The sequence below is a fragment of the Phacochoerus africanus genome, chromosome 6 (assembly GCF_016906955.1).
Source record: "Phacochoerus africanus isolate WHEZ1 chromosome 6, ROS_Pafr_v1, whole genome shotgun sequence".
NCBI classification, from domain to species: domain Eukaryota; kingdom Metazoa; phylum Chordata; class Mammalia; order Artiodactyla; family Suidae; genus Phacochoerus; species Phacochoerus africanus.
The window spans coordinates 95937086-95951140 of record NC_062549.1 but is presented as its reverse complement, the minus strand read 5'-3'; the positions used below and the strand labels follow the sequence as shown (position 1 = coordinate 95951140).

General features: G+C 44.3%; 2 protein-coding genes across 3 annotated transcripts in view; one reads left to right on the top strand and one right to left on the bottom strand.

Annotated features, from left to right (window-relative positions):
- Window positions 1–769: 769 nt before the first annotated feature.
- On the top strand, window positions 770–2374 carry RPS27 (ribosomal protein S27). Its single transcript, XM_047784529.1, has 4 exons — window positions 770–842; window positions 1155–1263; window positions 1825–1935; window positions 2289–2374. The coding sequence occupies exons 1-4, from the start codon at window positions 837–839 to the stop codon at window positions 2315–2317; spliced, it is 255 nt and encodes an 84-aa protein (XP_047640485.1). The 5' UTR covers window positions 770–836; the 3' UTR covers window positions 2318–2374.
- A 526-nt stretch (window positions 2375–2900) lies between these two features.
- NUP210L (nucleoporin 210 like) overlaps window positions 2901–14055 on the bottom strand; it is a 129788-nt gene continuing 118633 nt past the window's right edge. The window contains exons 35-40 of one of the 2 annotated variants that reach the window (XM_047784527.1): window positions 13493–13642; window positions 10986–11236; window positions 9847–10051; window positions 3851–3952; window positions 3238–3312; window positions 2901–3140 (exon numbers count right to left, since the gene is read on the bottom strand). In XM_047784527.1, the coding sequence (XP_047640483.1) occupies window positions 3043–3140; window positions 3238–3312; window positions 3851–3952; window positions 9847–10051; window positions 10986–11236; window positions 13493–13642 (881 nt within the window). In that variant the 3' untranslated portion in view covers window positions 2901–3042. The remainder of the gene's footprint in view (window positions 3141–3237; window positions 3313–3850; window positions 3953–9846; window positions 10052–10985; window positions 11237–13492; window positions 13643–14055) is intronic. The other variant, XM_047784528.1, reaches the window with a different exon arrangement.

Genomic DNA, 14055 nt, shown 5'->3' with positions numbered 1-14055 from the left:
AGCAAAAAGACAAAAAAAAAAGGCAAATTAAACTTATTGAAAAAAGGCAAAGAAATTTAAGAAGTCCCAGACATGGCTCAGTCTCGCTGTTTCCCTAAAGAGCTCCTATTGTCAAAGCGCAGCACAAAGTTTTAAAATTTAGGAGTTCCCATCGTGGCGCAGTGGTTAACGAATCCGACTGGGAACCATGAGGTTGTGGGTTCGGTCCCTGGCCTCGCTCAGTGGGTTAACGATCCGCATTGCCGTGAGCTGTGGTGTAGGTCGCAGACGCGGCTCAGATCCCACGTTGCTGTGGCTCTGGCGTAGGCCGGGGGCTACAGCTCCGATTCGACCCCTAGCCTGGGAACCTCCATATGCCGCGGGAGCGGCCCAAGAAATAGCAAAAAGACAAAAAATAAAATAAATAAAATAAAATAAAATAAAATAAAATAAAATAAAATTGTCCATTTACACCTCGAAAGAGATGGGGACACTGAACTTCTGGGAGCGGCCCAAGAAATAGCAAAAAGACAAAAAATAAAATAAATAAATAAAATAAAATAAAATAAAATAAAATAAAATAAAATTGTCCATTTACACCTCGAAAGAGATGGGGACACTGAACTTCTGGGAGCTCCAGCTCACACTCTCAACGTGGCCACTCCTATGTCTCTCATTTAGAGACCTTCCAAAAATGGCAGCCCCCTGCTCTTTCCACCGCGCGCAGACGGTAAGAAAAAGTCCTTCCCAACATGGCGGCCGAAGGCCCATGCGTCACTTCCTGCAGGACGGTGGATATAAGGAGCAGGATTTCCGCCTTCGCTCCTTTCCGGCGGTGACGACGTCCCTTCGAGAACATGCCTGTGAGTCTCTTGGTCCAGGTTTCGGCGGAGATCTCGCTCTTCTGTCCGCACGCTCCCCTCACGCTGATTTCGGATCGCAGAGGGCACTCATTTGCCCTTCGCGCTTCCCAGGACATTAACTACGGGGACCGCGGAGGCCCGCGGGGTCCCCTGCATAGACGGGAGCGGAGAGGAGATAAGATGGCGGCCCAGCTGCGCAGACACCAGGGGCGGCGAGGGGCGAGCTCTCCCCGGTGTGTGGCAGCGGAGGCTGTTTTCATCATTCCGTGTTCGCCGTTGGTTTCTAAATCTCTGCATTTCTACTTCTCGTAGCTCGCAAAGGATCTCCTTCATCCCTCTCCAGAAGAGGAGAAGAGGAAACACAAGAAGAAGCGCCTGGTGCAGAGCCCCAATTCCTATTTCATGGATGTGAAATGCCCAGGTGAGGAGATAGCTTGTAGGAGTGGGGGAAGCGTTGGAGCCCAAGAATTGCAAAAAGGTCCCATTTCTTGAAAGTTGAAGGTGTGAGATGAGTAAGAATTTTGCAGTTTAGAAGTGACCCAGAGTAGTTTCTTTTCAAAACTTCATCTGCAAAGAGGAGACACTGGGATGATAGGTTGGGTTTCTGCTGTGGTCATTTTTGTACTTGTACCTGGATGCAAGGTACAATTACTAAGCGTCCTTCCCGTTCAAGTAGAGGATTCTCTATTTTTTGACTTTTCAAAAATCTTTGATTTCGCTCCTTTTCTCTTCAGGCTGTGGGATGATGGTAATGTTTATATTATATGTTAGTGACAAAAAAAATATCGATGGGGGCAGATAGTCCAGGAAGCTTCCGAGTTGGCTTTAATGTATATGTGGAGCTAGGTAATCAAGTTTAGAATGGGAAAGTGAATTTCGGCAATTACATAACGTTCTTATCTTACAATTGATACAGGACAGCGTACGTTTAGGTGAAGAAAAGATGGAGAAAGTAAAATAACTAATTTGGTTTTTTCCCCAGGATGCTATAAAATCACCACCGTCTTTAGCCATGCACAAACAGTAGTTTTGTGTGTTGGCTGCTCTACTGTCCTCTGCCAGCCTACAGGAGGAAAAGCAAGGCTTACAGAAGGTAAATGGTTTAATCAGTGTTAGGATTTTGAGATTTGAATTTTAAGAGAGATCATGTATAATGTCTCACCAAGAGGGTTGGGTTTGATAGTCTTTTTTTTTTTTTCTTCCAGAAGCATTATTAGAAAGCTCTAAATCTCAGAACGTTACTGTCTCAAGCTGGGATGGATGGGTGATAAAAGGGGCTTCATACAAGCAGAGCTGATAATAGGGTCTTTCAGTGACTACGTAGGAACTAAAGGAGTTGAGAAAAATAACATGTAGCTTTCCTGTTGGTATCATATATCACTTTGTGGGGTTTCAGCAGGGTAAGGAGGCTGCTGTCAGTTAATCTTGCGACCTTTTTTCTTCCAGGATGCTCCTTCAGACGGAAGCAGCACTAAAAGCACCCTGAATCAAGATGAATGGGAAATGATCCCAATAAACACGTTTTGGATACATCCTGTTTATTGTCTTGTTTTACTGCTAGGAAGTTCCTACCTCACGTATTCAGGGGCATCCAGAAGAGTGGACTCTAGAGTCATTTGGGGCAAGTAAGTGGCCAAGTCCGTTTGGGATATTTCTATCCCTAGGCTCATTGGGTAAATCTGCAGTTTGATTAAAAACTGGGATAGTGTGTAAATAGGGTATTTGCTTTCACTTTTATGTTTGTTTAGAATTAAAAACTGACAGTTGATCTTTAAAACCCAATTGCAGTGGGGAGTACCCATCGTGGCACATCGGAAATGAATCCGACTAGGGACCATGAGGATGCGGGTTCCATCCCTTGCCTCACTTGGTGGGTTAAGGATCCAGCATTGCTGTGACCTGTGGTGTAGTTCGAAAATGTGGCTCGGATCTGATGTGGCTGTGGCGTAGGCCAGCAGCTGTAGCTCTGATTAGACCTCTAGGCTGGGAACGTCCATATGCTTCAGGTGCAGCTCTAAAAAAAAAAAGTAAAATGTAATCCACACACCATTTTAATAGGAAACAGCTTAGGATCTTTTATTCACAGTTCTCAGAAGCCTTGTTAGGAGGCTTATGAGTATAGAGATTGCTGCTTGGCTTCTGGTCTAGGGCTAGAAATCTCCAGTCCTCAACACTTAAAGGAGACTTGTCCGAGCAGAGGTTAGTGCCTTATACTCCAAAGCCAATGTTGTAGCCTCTGGGATGGTGGGGGTTGTGGACTCGCGAAGGGAGGGGGAGAACGTGTGTATGTGTAAGAACCTAGAAGTGAAGGAGGAAGAAAAATTGATGAAGGGTGAATAAAGGTGAATGAGGGTGATATCTGAGCTTTTCAAAAATAAAAATAGTAATTTTTTACCTGACTGTGATGTTCCTAGAGTTGGTACGTAAACAACTGGAACTGTCTGTATCTTCTTGAGGAGGACATTGTATGCTGGGGAAAGAACATGGGAGATGTCACCAATGAAACATTTTCTTTGGGGGAAGGTTTAAAGGGGCAGGTCACCACTTGCTATAAAAAAGCAGTGAGGCTTCAGATTAAATAATTTCAAAGTAATGTATCTATAGGAAAATTTTATTCAATGATTTTTAGCTTCTGACTGATTTTTAGCTGGTATTTTCAGCTTCTGACTAAAAGATGTGAAATGCATGTATAAATGGTATATATTGTGTTGCTTGATGTCTCTAGCTATGAATCTGAGCAAGACTACCTATAATCTAAAGTTTGGCGGTGATTTCCATTTGCGAGTGATATATTTGCCACATTGATTTGTTGCTTCTTGGTAGTAAGTTGGGCAGAAGCTTTATTGTCCTCTAGGTGACTAGGAGTAGGGAGGTTAAGTCACTTTCAATTGCTTGTCCCAAATTAGATGTGATAAACAGCTAATTTTCATCCTCATTTAGTTTGTGAAATAAAATGAAGGCAGTTTCCAAGTCAAAAGTCCACGGTGCTGAATATAAGGACTCCTTACCTAGAAAGAGGAAAGCTGTTGATGCCAACACCGCAAAGAGGGTAAAGAGGATCTGGTAAGAACCCATGAACTTCTGGAGGACACCTGAATCTTTACATTGATCTGTGTATTAGCAGAACAAAAGAAGATAATAGTTATTTCATACATCGGGACAGACTTCACATTTAAAAACTTGTGTGACCCTAAGAGTTAGCTAAAGTACTCAGGACCCAGCCCTCCAGGAAATTCTTCTGCTTTCTTAGCAGAGAAAAAGAGGTGAACTGTACTTGGCTTCTCCACCTCTTTGGCTATCTCTTGTGTAATAAACTAAATTCTTGAGCCTCTTTTCGGCTTACAAAAGTGTATTTAAATTCTCTGCCACTTTAAAAAATGATTGTTGGCTTTCCTGCACACTTAACTCCTAGTGACATGCTGCCAAATTTGTGACAATCTATGGTGATTCAACTTTCAATTTTAACCCCTTTAGCCTGAAACATTTCTTTGGATCATCATGACCGCTTGTCCAGTGGTCTTTTTTTTACTCAGGTGACATTTCTAGGAACATGATTTGTATATGATCTTGTCCTCAATAAAACTTTAGACTTGTGTCTTTGAAGCATACCTGGCACTTCTGGTTATTTCAAATTCTTCGATGTCTAGAAATGAACTCTTCCCTGTCCCACCTAACTGCCTGAAATTTTTTGGCCACATCTATGGCATAACAGAAGTTCCTGGCTAGGGATCATCTAACCCATGTTATAGCAGTGGCAACACCCGATCCTTCACCAGTAGGCCATCAGATTTCCTAAACTGAACTTAACAGGCCTTTTCAGAGAAATTGTCACCAGACCCTCATACTTAGTTCCTATTCTGCGTCACTTGTATAAGCCCTCTATCTCTGGGCTCTTAACTGGTCTTACCTCTCATCACTTTTCACAACTGCCTCCTCTGAAGAATAATTTGAGGTTCCTTACACTAAAAGCAAGATTTTAGGAGTTCCTGTTGTGGCTCAGCAGCAACAAACCTGACGTATTCATGAGGATGCGGGTTCCATCCCTGGCCTTAGTGTGTTAAGGATGGGGCACTGCCAAAAGCTGGAGTGTAGGTTGCAGACTTGGCTCGGATTCCGAGTTGCTGTGGCTCTGGTGTAGGCCAGCAGCTACAGCTCTGATTCAACTCCTAGCCTGGGAACTATGCTCCAAGTGTGGCCCTAAAAAGACAAAAGTTTCTATAGTCCCTGACTAGGCCCCACTGTTGAAAGTCCAAATAAAAGTCAGGAGGTGTAGGAGTTATGCTGTGGCACACTGTGTTAAGGATCCAATGTTGGTCACTGCAGCCTGGATTAGATCCTTGGCCTGGGAACATCCAAATGCTGTGTGCGGCCATAAGAAACAAAAAAAACCTTAGAAGACATACTTATAAAAGCACCCCGGGAGTTCCCGTCGTGGCGCAGTGGTTAACGAATCCGACTGGGAACCGTGAGGTTGCGGGTTCGGTCCCCGCCCTTGCTCAGTGGGTTAACGATCCTGCATTGCCGATCCTGCATTGCCGTGAGCTGTGGTGTAGGTTGCAGACGATCCTGCATTGCCGTGAGCTGTGGTGTAGGTTGCAGACGCGGCTCGGATCCTGCCCTGCTGTGGCTCTGGCGTAGGCCGGTGGCTACAGCTCCGATTGGACCCCTAGCCTGGGAACCTCCATATGCCGCGGGAGCGGCCCAAGAAATAGCAAAAAAAAAAAAAAAAAAAGACAAAAAAAAAATAGCACCCCTTGGAGTTACCATCATTGCACAGAGGAAACATCTGACTAGGAACCATGAGATTGAGGGTTTGATCCCTGGCCTGGCTCAGTGGGTTAAGGATCTGGCGTTGTGAGCTGTGGTGTAGGTCGCAGACTCAGCTGGGATCTGGCATTGCTGTGGCTGTGGCATTGGCCAGCAGCTACAACTCCAATTCGACCCCTAGCCTGGGAACCGTCACATGCCTCGGGTGCTGCCCTAAGAGACAAAAAAAAAAAAAAAAAAAATCACCCCTCGTTCTGGCTACAGTCACTGTTCCACTTGGGCCCTGTCCAGTTTCTACAAGTAGAATTTCTACAGTAGATACCATGCGTAGCACATAATAGTAGGCACTTACATACCTGTATGAATGAGCTGAAAATTGGGTTGGATATATCTAAATACTCCCACCCAAGCAAAAACCCACCTACCCTCTTGGTAGGAATGTAAGTTCATGTAGCCACTATGGAAAACAGTATGGAAATTCCTTTTTTTTTTTGCTATTTCTTTGGGCCGCTCCCGCGGCATATGGAGGTTCCCAGGCTAGGGGTCCAGTCGGAGCTGTAGCCATTGGCCTACGCCAGAGCCACAGCAATGCGGGATCTGAGCCGCGTCTGCAACCTACACCACAGCTCACGGCAACGCCGGATCGTTAACCCACTGAGCAAGGGCAGGGACCAAACCCGCAACCTCATGGTTCCTAGTTGGATTCGTTAACCACTGCGCCACGACGGGAACTCCGGAAATTCCTTTTTTTGATTGCTGTATGATCTAGAAATCCCACTCCTGGGCATATATCTGGATGAATACATTCAAAAAGATAGACGCACCCCTGTGTTCATAGCAGTACTTCACAATAGCTAAGACATAGAAGCAATCTAAATGTCCATAGGCAGGTGAGTGAATAAAGAAGATGAATGTATATACAATGGGATCCTACAAAAGAATGAAATAATGCCGTTTGCAGCAACATCGATGGACTTGGAAATTAACATGCTAAGTGAAGTAAGTCAGAAAGAGCTACCATATGATACCACTTACATGTGGAGTCTAAAATGTGACACAGATGAACCTATCTACAAAACAGACTTGTTGCTGTGGGGGAGGGATGGAGAAGTTTGGGGTTAGTGGGTGCAAACTATTATATATAGTATGGATAAACAAAGTTCTTTTGTATAGTACAGGGAACTGTATTCAGTATGTGATAAACCAGGGGTTCCTGTTGTGGCTCAGCTGAAATGAATCTGACAAGCATCCATGAGGACGAAGATTCAATCCCTGGCCTCACTCTGGGTTGAGGATCTGGTGTTGCCGTGAACTGTGGTGTAGACTGCAGATGCAGCTCTGACCTGGCAACTACAGCTCCAATTTGACCCCTAGCCTGGGAACCTCCATATGCTATGGGTTCGGCCCAAAAAAGACACACACACACAAAAGTGATAAACCATAGCGGAAGAGAGTTTTTAAAAGAATGCATATATGTATAGCTAAATCACTTTGCTGTATAGCAGAAATTAACACTATAAATCAACTGCACTTCAATAATAAACTCCCACCTGCTGTGGTTGTGCTCTTGTACTGCTTGTCCCTCTTATCACCAAGAATTGCAGGAGTTCTAACCAGTTTTTTGTTTGTTTGTTTTTTGTTTGTTTCTTTGTTTTTGCCTTGGGCAACTTTGGCAGTCTGGTGAAGTGAATGGATATCAAGAGTGTTTTTTTCATTTTGTTTTTTTTTAGGGCTGTACCCGCAGCATATGGAGGTTCCCAGGCTAGGGGTCTAATCGGAGCTATAGCTGCTGGCCTACGCCACAGCCACAGCAACGCCAGATCTGAGCCTCATCTGCGACGTATACCACAGCTGATGGCAACGCTGGATCCTTAACTCACTGAGTGAGGCCAGGGATTGAACCCACAACTTCATGTTTCCTAGTTGGATTTGTTTCTGCTGTGCCATGATGGGAATTCCTCAGTGATTTTAAATGCTAAAGATAAAATGTAGCAATAAAGGGGGAAAAATGTAGGAATAAAGGAAACCTGTTATAACAACAGTTAGCCAAAATAGGAGTTCCCTTGTAGGCTAGCTGTTTAAGGATCCAGCATTGTCACTGCTGTGGCTCTGGTTACTGTAGTGGTGAGGGTTTGATCCCTGGCCTGAGGAATTTCTATGTGCCATGGTCATGGCCTAAATAAATAAATAAATAAAATTAACCAAAATACAAAGAATTGGGGTTCTGTGGCTTGGTGGGGTAAGGACCTGGCTTTATCACTGCAGCAGCTTGGGCTGCTGCTGTGGCTCGGGTTCCATCCCTGGCCCAGGACTTCTGCATGCTGGGAACTTTTGCGTGGGGGCACTGCAAAACAAAACAAAAACAAAAACCTAATTTGTTGGATAAGCAATAGGATCCTGCTGTATAGCACTGGGAACTAAGTCTGGTCGCTTGTGATGGAGCATGATAATGTGAGAAAAAAGAATGTATACGTGTATGTGTGACTGGGTTACCTTGCTGTGTAGCAGAAAATTGACAACACTGTAAATCAGCTATAATGGAAAAAAGAAAAATCATTATAAAAAAAATAATAGGAGTTCCTGTTGTGGCTCAGTGGTTAACGAGTCGATTAGGAGCCATGAGGTTGCGGGTTCGATCCCTGGCCTTGATCAGTGGGTTAAGGATCCAAAAAACCCCCTAATTTGTAAGATAGTTATGTTGTACAGTTAGAAAAATATTCAAAGGCCTAATTTGTGGTACAGTGATATGTTTGCTTTTAGTAATAAAAAGGATGTAGCTTTAGGTCTGATAACTAATTTTGAAATATTTTGAGATGTGACAGTTGGAACATGAGAAAAATCGATTCCATTCCGAAGAGTCACATCTCATACTACTGTGATCTGCTGCCTATATTTATAATAAATGGAAATGTTAACTCTCAGAAGTTACTCGAAAATAAAGATGCAATTTTCTTCCCTGTTCAAGGCATGGATACCTTGAATTTTTTTTTTTTTTACTTTTTTTTTAGGGCTGCACCCACGGCATGTGGCGGTTCCCAGGCTAGCGGTCTGATCAGAGCCACAGCTGCCAGCCTACACCACAGCAACAGCAATGCAGGATCTGAGCCGTGTCTGCAACCTACACCACAGCTCATGGCAACGCCAGATCCTTAACCCACTGACCAAGGCCAGGGATCGAACCCGCAACCTTATGGTTCCTAGTTGGATTAGTTTCCGCTGCGCCACGACAGGAACTCTGACACCTTGAATTCCTATCTGTGGATCTTTGTGGAGATCCATGAACTCTAAATTTAAAAACTGTTCTCACAGATTGGACTTGAACAATTGCTATTGCTAAGAATTTGAATATCTCAATTTCCTCAACTTTTTTTTTTTCTTTTTATGGGTGCACCTGTGGTGTATGGAAGGTGCCAGGCTAGGGGTTGAATTGGAGCTGCGCTGAAGGCCTTTGCTACAGCCACAGCAATGCAGGATCCAAGCCATATCTTTGACCTACATCGAAGCTTGCACAGTTCTGGATCCTTAACCCACTGAGCAAGGCCAGGGATTGAACCCACATCCTGATGGATACTAGTCAGGTTCTTGACCTGCTTAGCCACAACAGGAACTCCAACTTTTTTTTTTTTTGAGTTCCCATTGTGGCTCAGTGGGTTCGATCCCTGGCATTGCTTGGTGGGTTAAGGATCCAGCATTGGTGTGAGCTGTGGTGTAGGTCGCAGACGTGGATTGGATCTGGCATTGCTGTGGCTGTAGCTTAGGCTGGCAGCTGCACTCTGATTCTACCCCTAGCCTGGGAACCTCCATATGCCACACCTGTAGCCCTAAAAAAATATTTTTTCTGCAGCATGTAGCATCCTGATATGGGATCTCAGTTCTCAGACCAGGGATTGAATTCAGGCCATGGTAGTGAAAATGCCTGAGTTCCAATCAGAACAAATTGGGTGTTCATACAAACACCCAGGCCAGGGGTCAAATTGGAGCTGCATCTGTGACCTACGCTGCATTTATGGCAACACTGGATACTCAACCCACCGAACCAGGCCAGGGAAAAACCTCAATCCTCACAGAGACAACATCAGGTCCTTCACTCACTGAGCCACAGTGGAAACTCCCTGAAGGTTATATTTTATGGGGTAGGCTTGGAGAATAAACATCCATGCCATAGCTAGTTTAAGTAATCTTGGCCATTCTGTGGTTTTTGTTCTCGCCATGAAAACTAGGAGCCCCCAGTGCTCACCTGCACCAGACTTAACTTTCTTAGCTCTTACTCGTACAGCCTCATTTTGACTGGTGAGCGCACAGGAAACATTGATGAAAACAGGTGATGCCATCTGCTGGAGGGAAGTGAAGTTGACTACTCTTATGGGGTAGATGACCAGGCCAGGTGTGACAGAAACTTGCCTATGGCCAGAGACCACTAGAACTGGGGAGCTGGGGAAGACCTTGGAGAAGAGAAAATGGTGTGAAAGAAGGAAAATCAGTTCTTTATCAATACATTCCAATCTTAAGCATATATAGTAACATCTAGGTTTCTAGTTTTAGCTCGCTGTTTGACAGTAGGTCACTCTTTTATTTTTAATTTTTTTGTCTTTTTAGGGCCACACCTGCAGCATATGGAGGTTCCCAGGCTAGGGGTCGAATCGGAATTGTAGCTGCTGGCCTACACCACAGCCACAGCAACACGCGATCTTTAACCTACTGAGCGAGGCCAGGGATCAAACCTTCGACCTCATGGATACTAGTCAGATTCCTTTCCATTGAGCCACGACGGGAACTCCCTATATTTTTTTATGGCTATGCCTATGGCATATGGAAGTTTCCAGGCTGGGATGGAATCCCAGCCTGAGCTTCGACCTATGCCACAGCTACAGCAACACTGGATCCTTTAACCCACTGTGCCGGGCCAGGGATTGAGTCCCTTGCCTCATCAGTGACCTGAGCAACAGAGACAATGCTAGATCCTTAACCTGCTGAGCCACAATGGGAACTCCATTCTGTGGTGACTTTTATCAAGACATTCAGTAATCGTTCCTTTACCCTGGACTTCAAATGAAAAATCTTCCACAGCATTCCCATCGTGGCTCAGTGGTAATGAACCCTCAGTATCCATGAGGATGCAGGTTTGATGCCAGGTCTTGCTCAGTCAGTTAAGGATCCAGCATTGCCGTGAGCTGTGGTAATAGGGCACTGACGAGGCTCGGATTCTGAGTTGCTGTGGCTGTGATGTAGGCCAGCAGCTACAACTCTGATGCAACCCCTAGCCTCAGAACCTCCATACGCCATGGGTGCGGCCCTAAAAAAGACAAAAAAAACCCCCAACAAACCCAAACATCTTTCTCAAAACCCTGATCTGTTTTGTTTCAGTCCTTAACATACCTCTAGCTTCTCAAGAACTCTGTCCACTCCCAGTACTCTTATCTCCCCGATGTCTTTTTTGTGGCTAAGAACCAATTCTGACTGGTTGATGTAAAAGGCTGGGGTGAAAGGAATGAGGATTCTTTGCATTCCATTCTTGCTACGTTCACTGACAAGTGTGGCCCAACCGTAGACTGAGGTGTCAGCTGTGCTGAGAGCCTGGAGCAGCTCTTCTGACTGTGGTCGAACCTTGATTAGGCAGACATAAGCCCCTGAAGAAAAGAGTAAAAGCTGAGCAGGAAGTTCAGAGGCTCTATTTAGCCAACTGGATTAGAATAGGAAGGAAAAATAGTTACATGCAAATTCAAAAGAAAATGTGAACTCAGTTTTAAGTATTCACTATTAGCACACTGTTGGCCACTATGAGGGTGGTTACCAAAGAAAAAACATAATTGGGAACCCATAATTGAACTTAGGAATACCATAATTGGTAAATTGACATGTCAGGGAGTATTTAGTATAATACAAATGGAAATTAAAGGGATATAGGATGAAGTAGTCAGAGTTGGGAGATTGGTAAATGGTTTGTGAAAGAAAGGCAAGCTTTGAACATGGTTTAATCACTTCTCTATCAAACCATATCTTGATGGCCTTATTTCTGTCAATCCTATTGTTTTTCTAGTTACCCACACTCAACCTCAGTTGTCTTTTAAAATCCATTCCTTCATTCCTAATTCTAGTCATCCTCCAAATCTTGCTAACTCACCCTTTGAAATATCTCACATCTGCCCCTTCTGTTACTGTTGTTTCTCTATCATTCTGGTCTAGACCCTCATCAACTCATGCTCGGATTATTGCAATGGCTCCATTTGCCTCCTGTTCTTCTTTCTTAGCTACTCTGTGTACTGCCATGAGATAATTTAAAAACTGCTTTAAAATTGTTTTTGAAAACTTTTTCAGGGCTCTATATTGCCTGGAATGTCATGTTCTCTTCACATCTACCTCAGTCCTAGTCATCCTTCTAAAGGTTACTTCCTCTAAAACCTAACTCTAACCCCTAGGTTTGATGTAGATATTTCTGCCGTCCTGGCATCCTATGTATATCTTTATTGTATAACTAATCACCCTGTGCACTACTAGTAAGAGTTAAAAGCCTTGTCTTACTCATCCATACCTCCAGTGCCTATCCTGGTACCAAGCATTCTCTTTGGTGCTCAACAGTTTGCTGAATGAACCTTCCTTCAGTGGTGTCTCATTACCCATACCATTGAACTGTCTGACTTTGGAGCAGACGCTCTTCCATGTTGTAGCACTACTTATTTACATTTGACATGAATCATCTCATTTTAGGTCAGTTGATTTATATAAAGTCCTCCCAATGTCATGCTTAGTTCTACTTCCCACTTGTTAATGCCATTCTTCTGTGTGGAATATCCTTCAGTTCAACAACATTCAAACATTCTGCTACTAGTTGGGGATAAAAGATGAATGAGGAGTTCCCGTCGTGGCTCAGTGGTTAACGAATCCAACTAGGAACCATGAGGTTGTAGGTTTGATCCCTGGCCTTGCTCAGTGGGTTAAGGATCCGGCGTTGCTGTGAGCTGTGGTATAGGTCAGAGACGCGGCTCGGATCCCGCGTTGCTGTGGCTCTGGCGTAGGCTGGCGGTTACAGCTCCGATTAGACCCCTAGCCTGGGAACCTCCATATGCCGAAGGAGTGGCCCTAGAAAGGGCAAAAAGACAAAAAAAAAGGAATGAGACATAATCCAAGCCCTCACAGAGATAACAGGCTAAGAAAGGAGAAAACAGTAAGTTATAATAGAAAAGCATAGCATATTATAAAGACACATGTTATATTGGAGTTCCTGTTGTGGTGCAGCAGAAATGAATCCGACTAGGAACCATGAGGTCTGATCCCTGGCCTTGCTCAGTGGGTTAAGAATCTGGTGTTGCCGTGAGTTGTGGTATAGGTCAAAGATGCGGCTCGGATCCCGAGTTGCTGTGGCTATGGTGTAGGCCGGTAGCTGTAGCTCCAATTAGACCCCTAGCCTGGGAACCTGCATGTGCCGCAGGTGTGGCCCTAAAAAGACAAAAAAAAAAAAAAGGCACATGTTATATATATATATATTGGGTGGATAGAACCAAAATGCTGATTGAGAAAGACTCCATAGTTATACAGCAGATGAAACTGGAAAGTTGAAATACAATCCAATAAGAAGGTGATATTTGCACAAATATGAAAACAAAGGAAGGAGTTCCCTTTGTGGTGCAGTGGAAACAAATCGACTGGTATCCTTGAGGACCCCTGGGCTTGCTCAGTGGGTCGGGGATCTGGTGTTGCTGTGAGCTGTGGTGTAGGTCATAGACGAGGCTCGGATCCTGAGTTGCTGTGGCTGTGGCGTAGGTTGGCAGCTGTAGCTCTAATTTGACCCCCAGCCTGGGAACTTCCATATGCTTTGGATGAAGCCCTAAAAAAGCAAGAAAGAAAAAAGAAAACAGGGGAAACCAGATTAAATTGGTGGAACCCACCTTTCTCTGTGCTGAAACCTGAATGGACATGAAAGACTTTACTTGCTGGAAGGTCTAGCAAAGTATTACTGAACTGTACATGGCACAACATGAGGGTCTCTGGAAGAAGTATTGTTGTAATAGCCAAGGCCTGACTTGGGGTGCAGGTTCCTAATAAGCAGAAAAGAGGTAAATAGCTTTGTTACTAAGAATAATTTATAAAAGGGGAGACAACTATATAGAAGCAGCTGCTATTTTAATTAATTAATTAATTTAGGCGGCCCCTGTGACACATGGACGTTCTCACGCAAGGGGTCAATTGGAGCTGCAGCTGGGGCCTACACCACAGCCACCACAACATGGGATTCGAGACACAACTGTGACCTATGCTGCAGCATGCAGCCATATCTTCAACCCTCTGAGTGAGGCCAGGGAGCAAACCCACATCCTCACAGAAACAATGTTGGGTCCTTTATCCACTGAGCCACAATGGGATCTCCTGATTATTTATTTATTTGTTTATTTAAGGCAAGAAATAGATTTATTAAGATAGGACGCTTGTGAGAGATGCAAGAGGGCAGGTA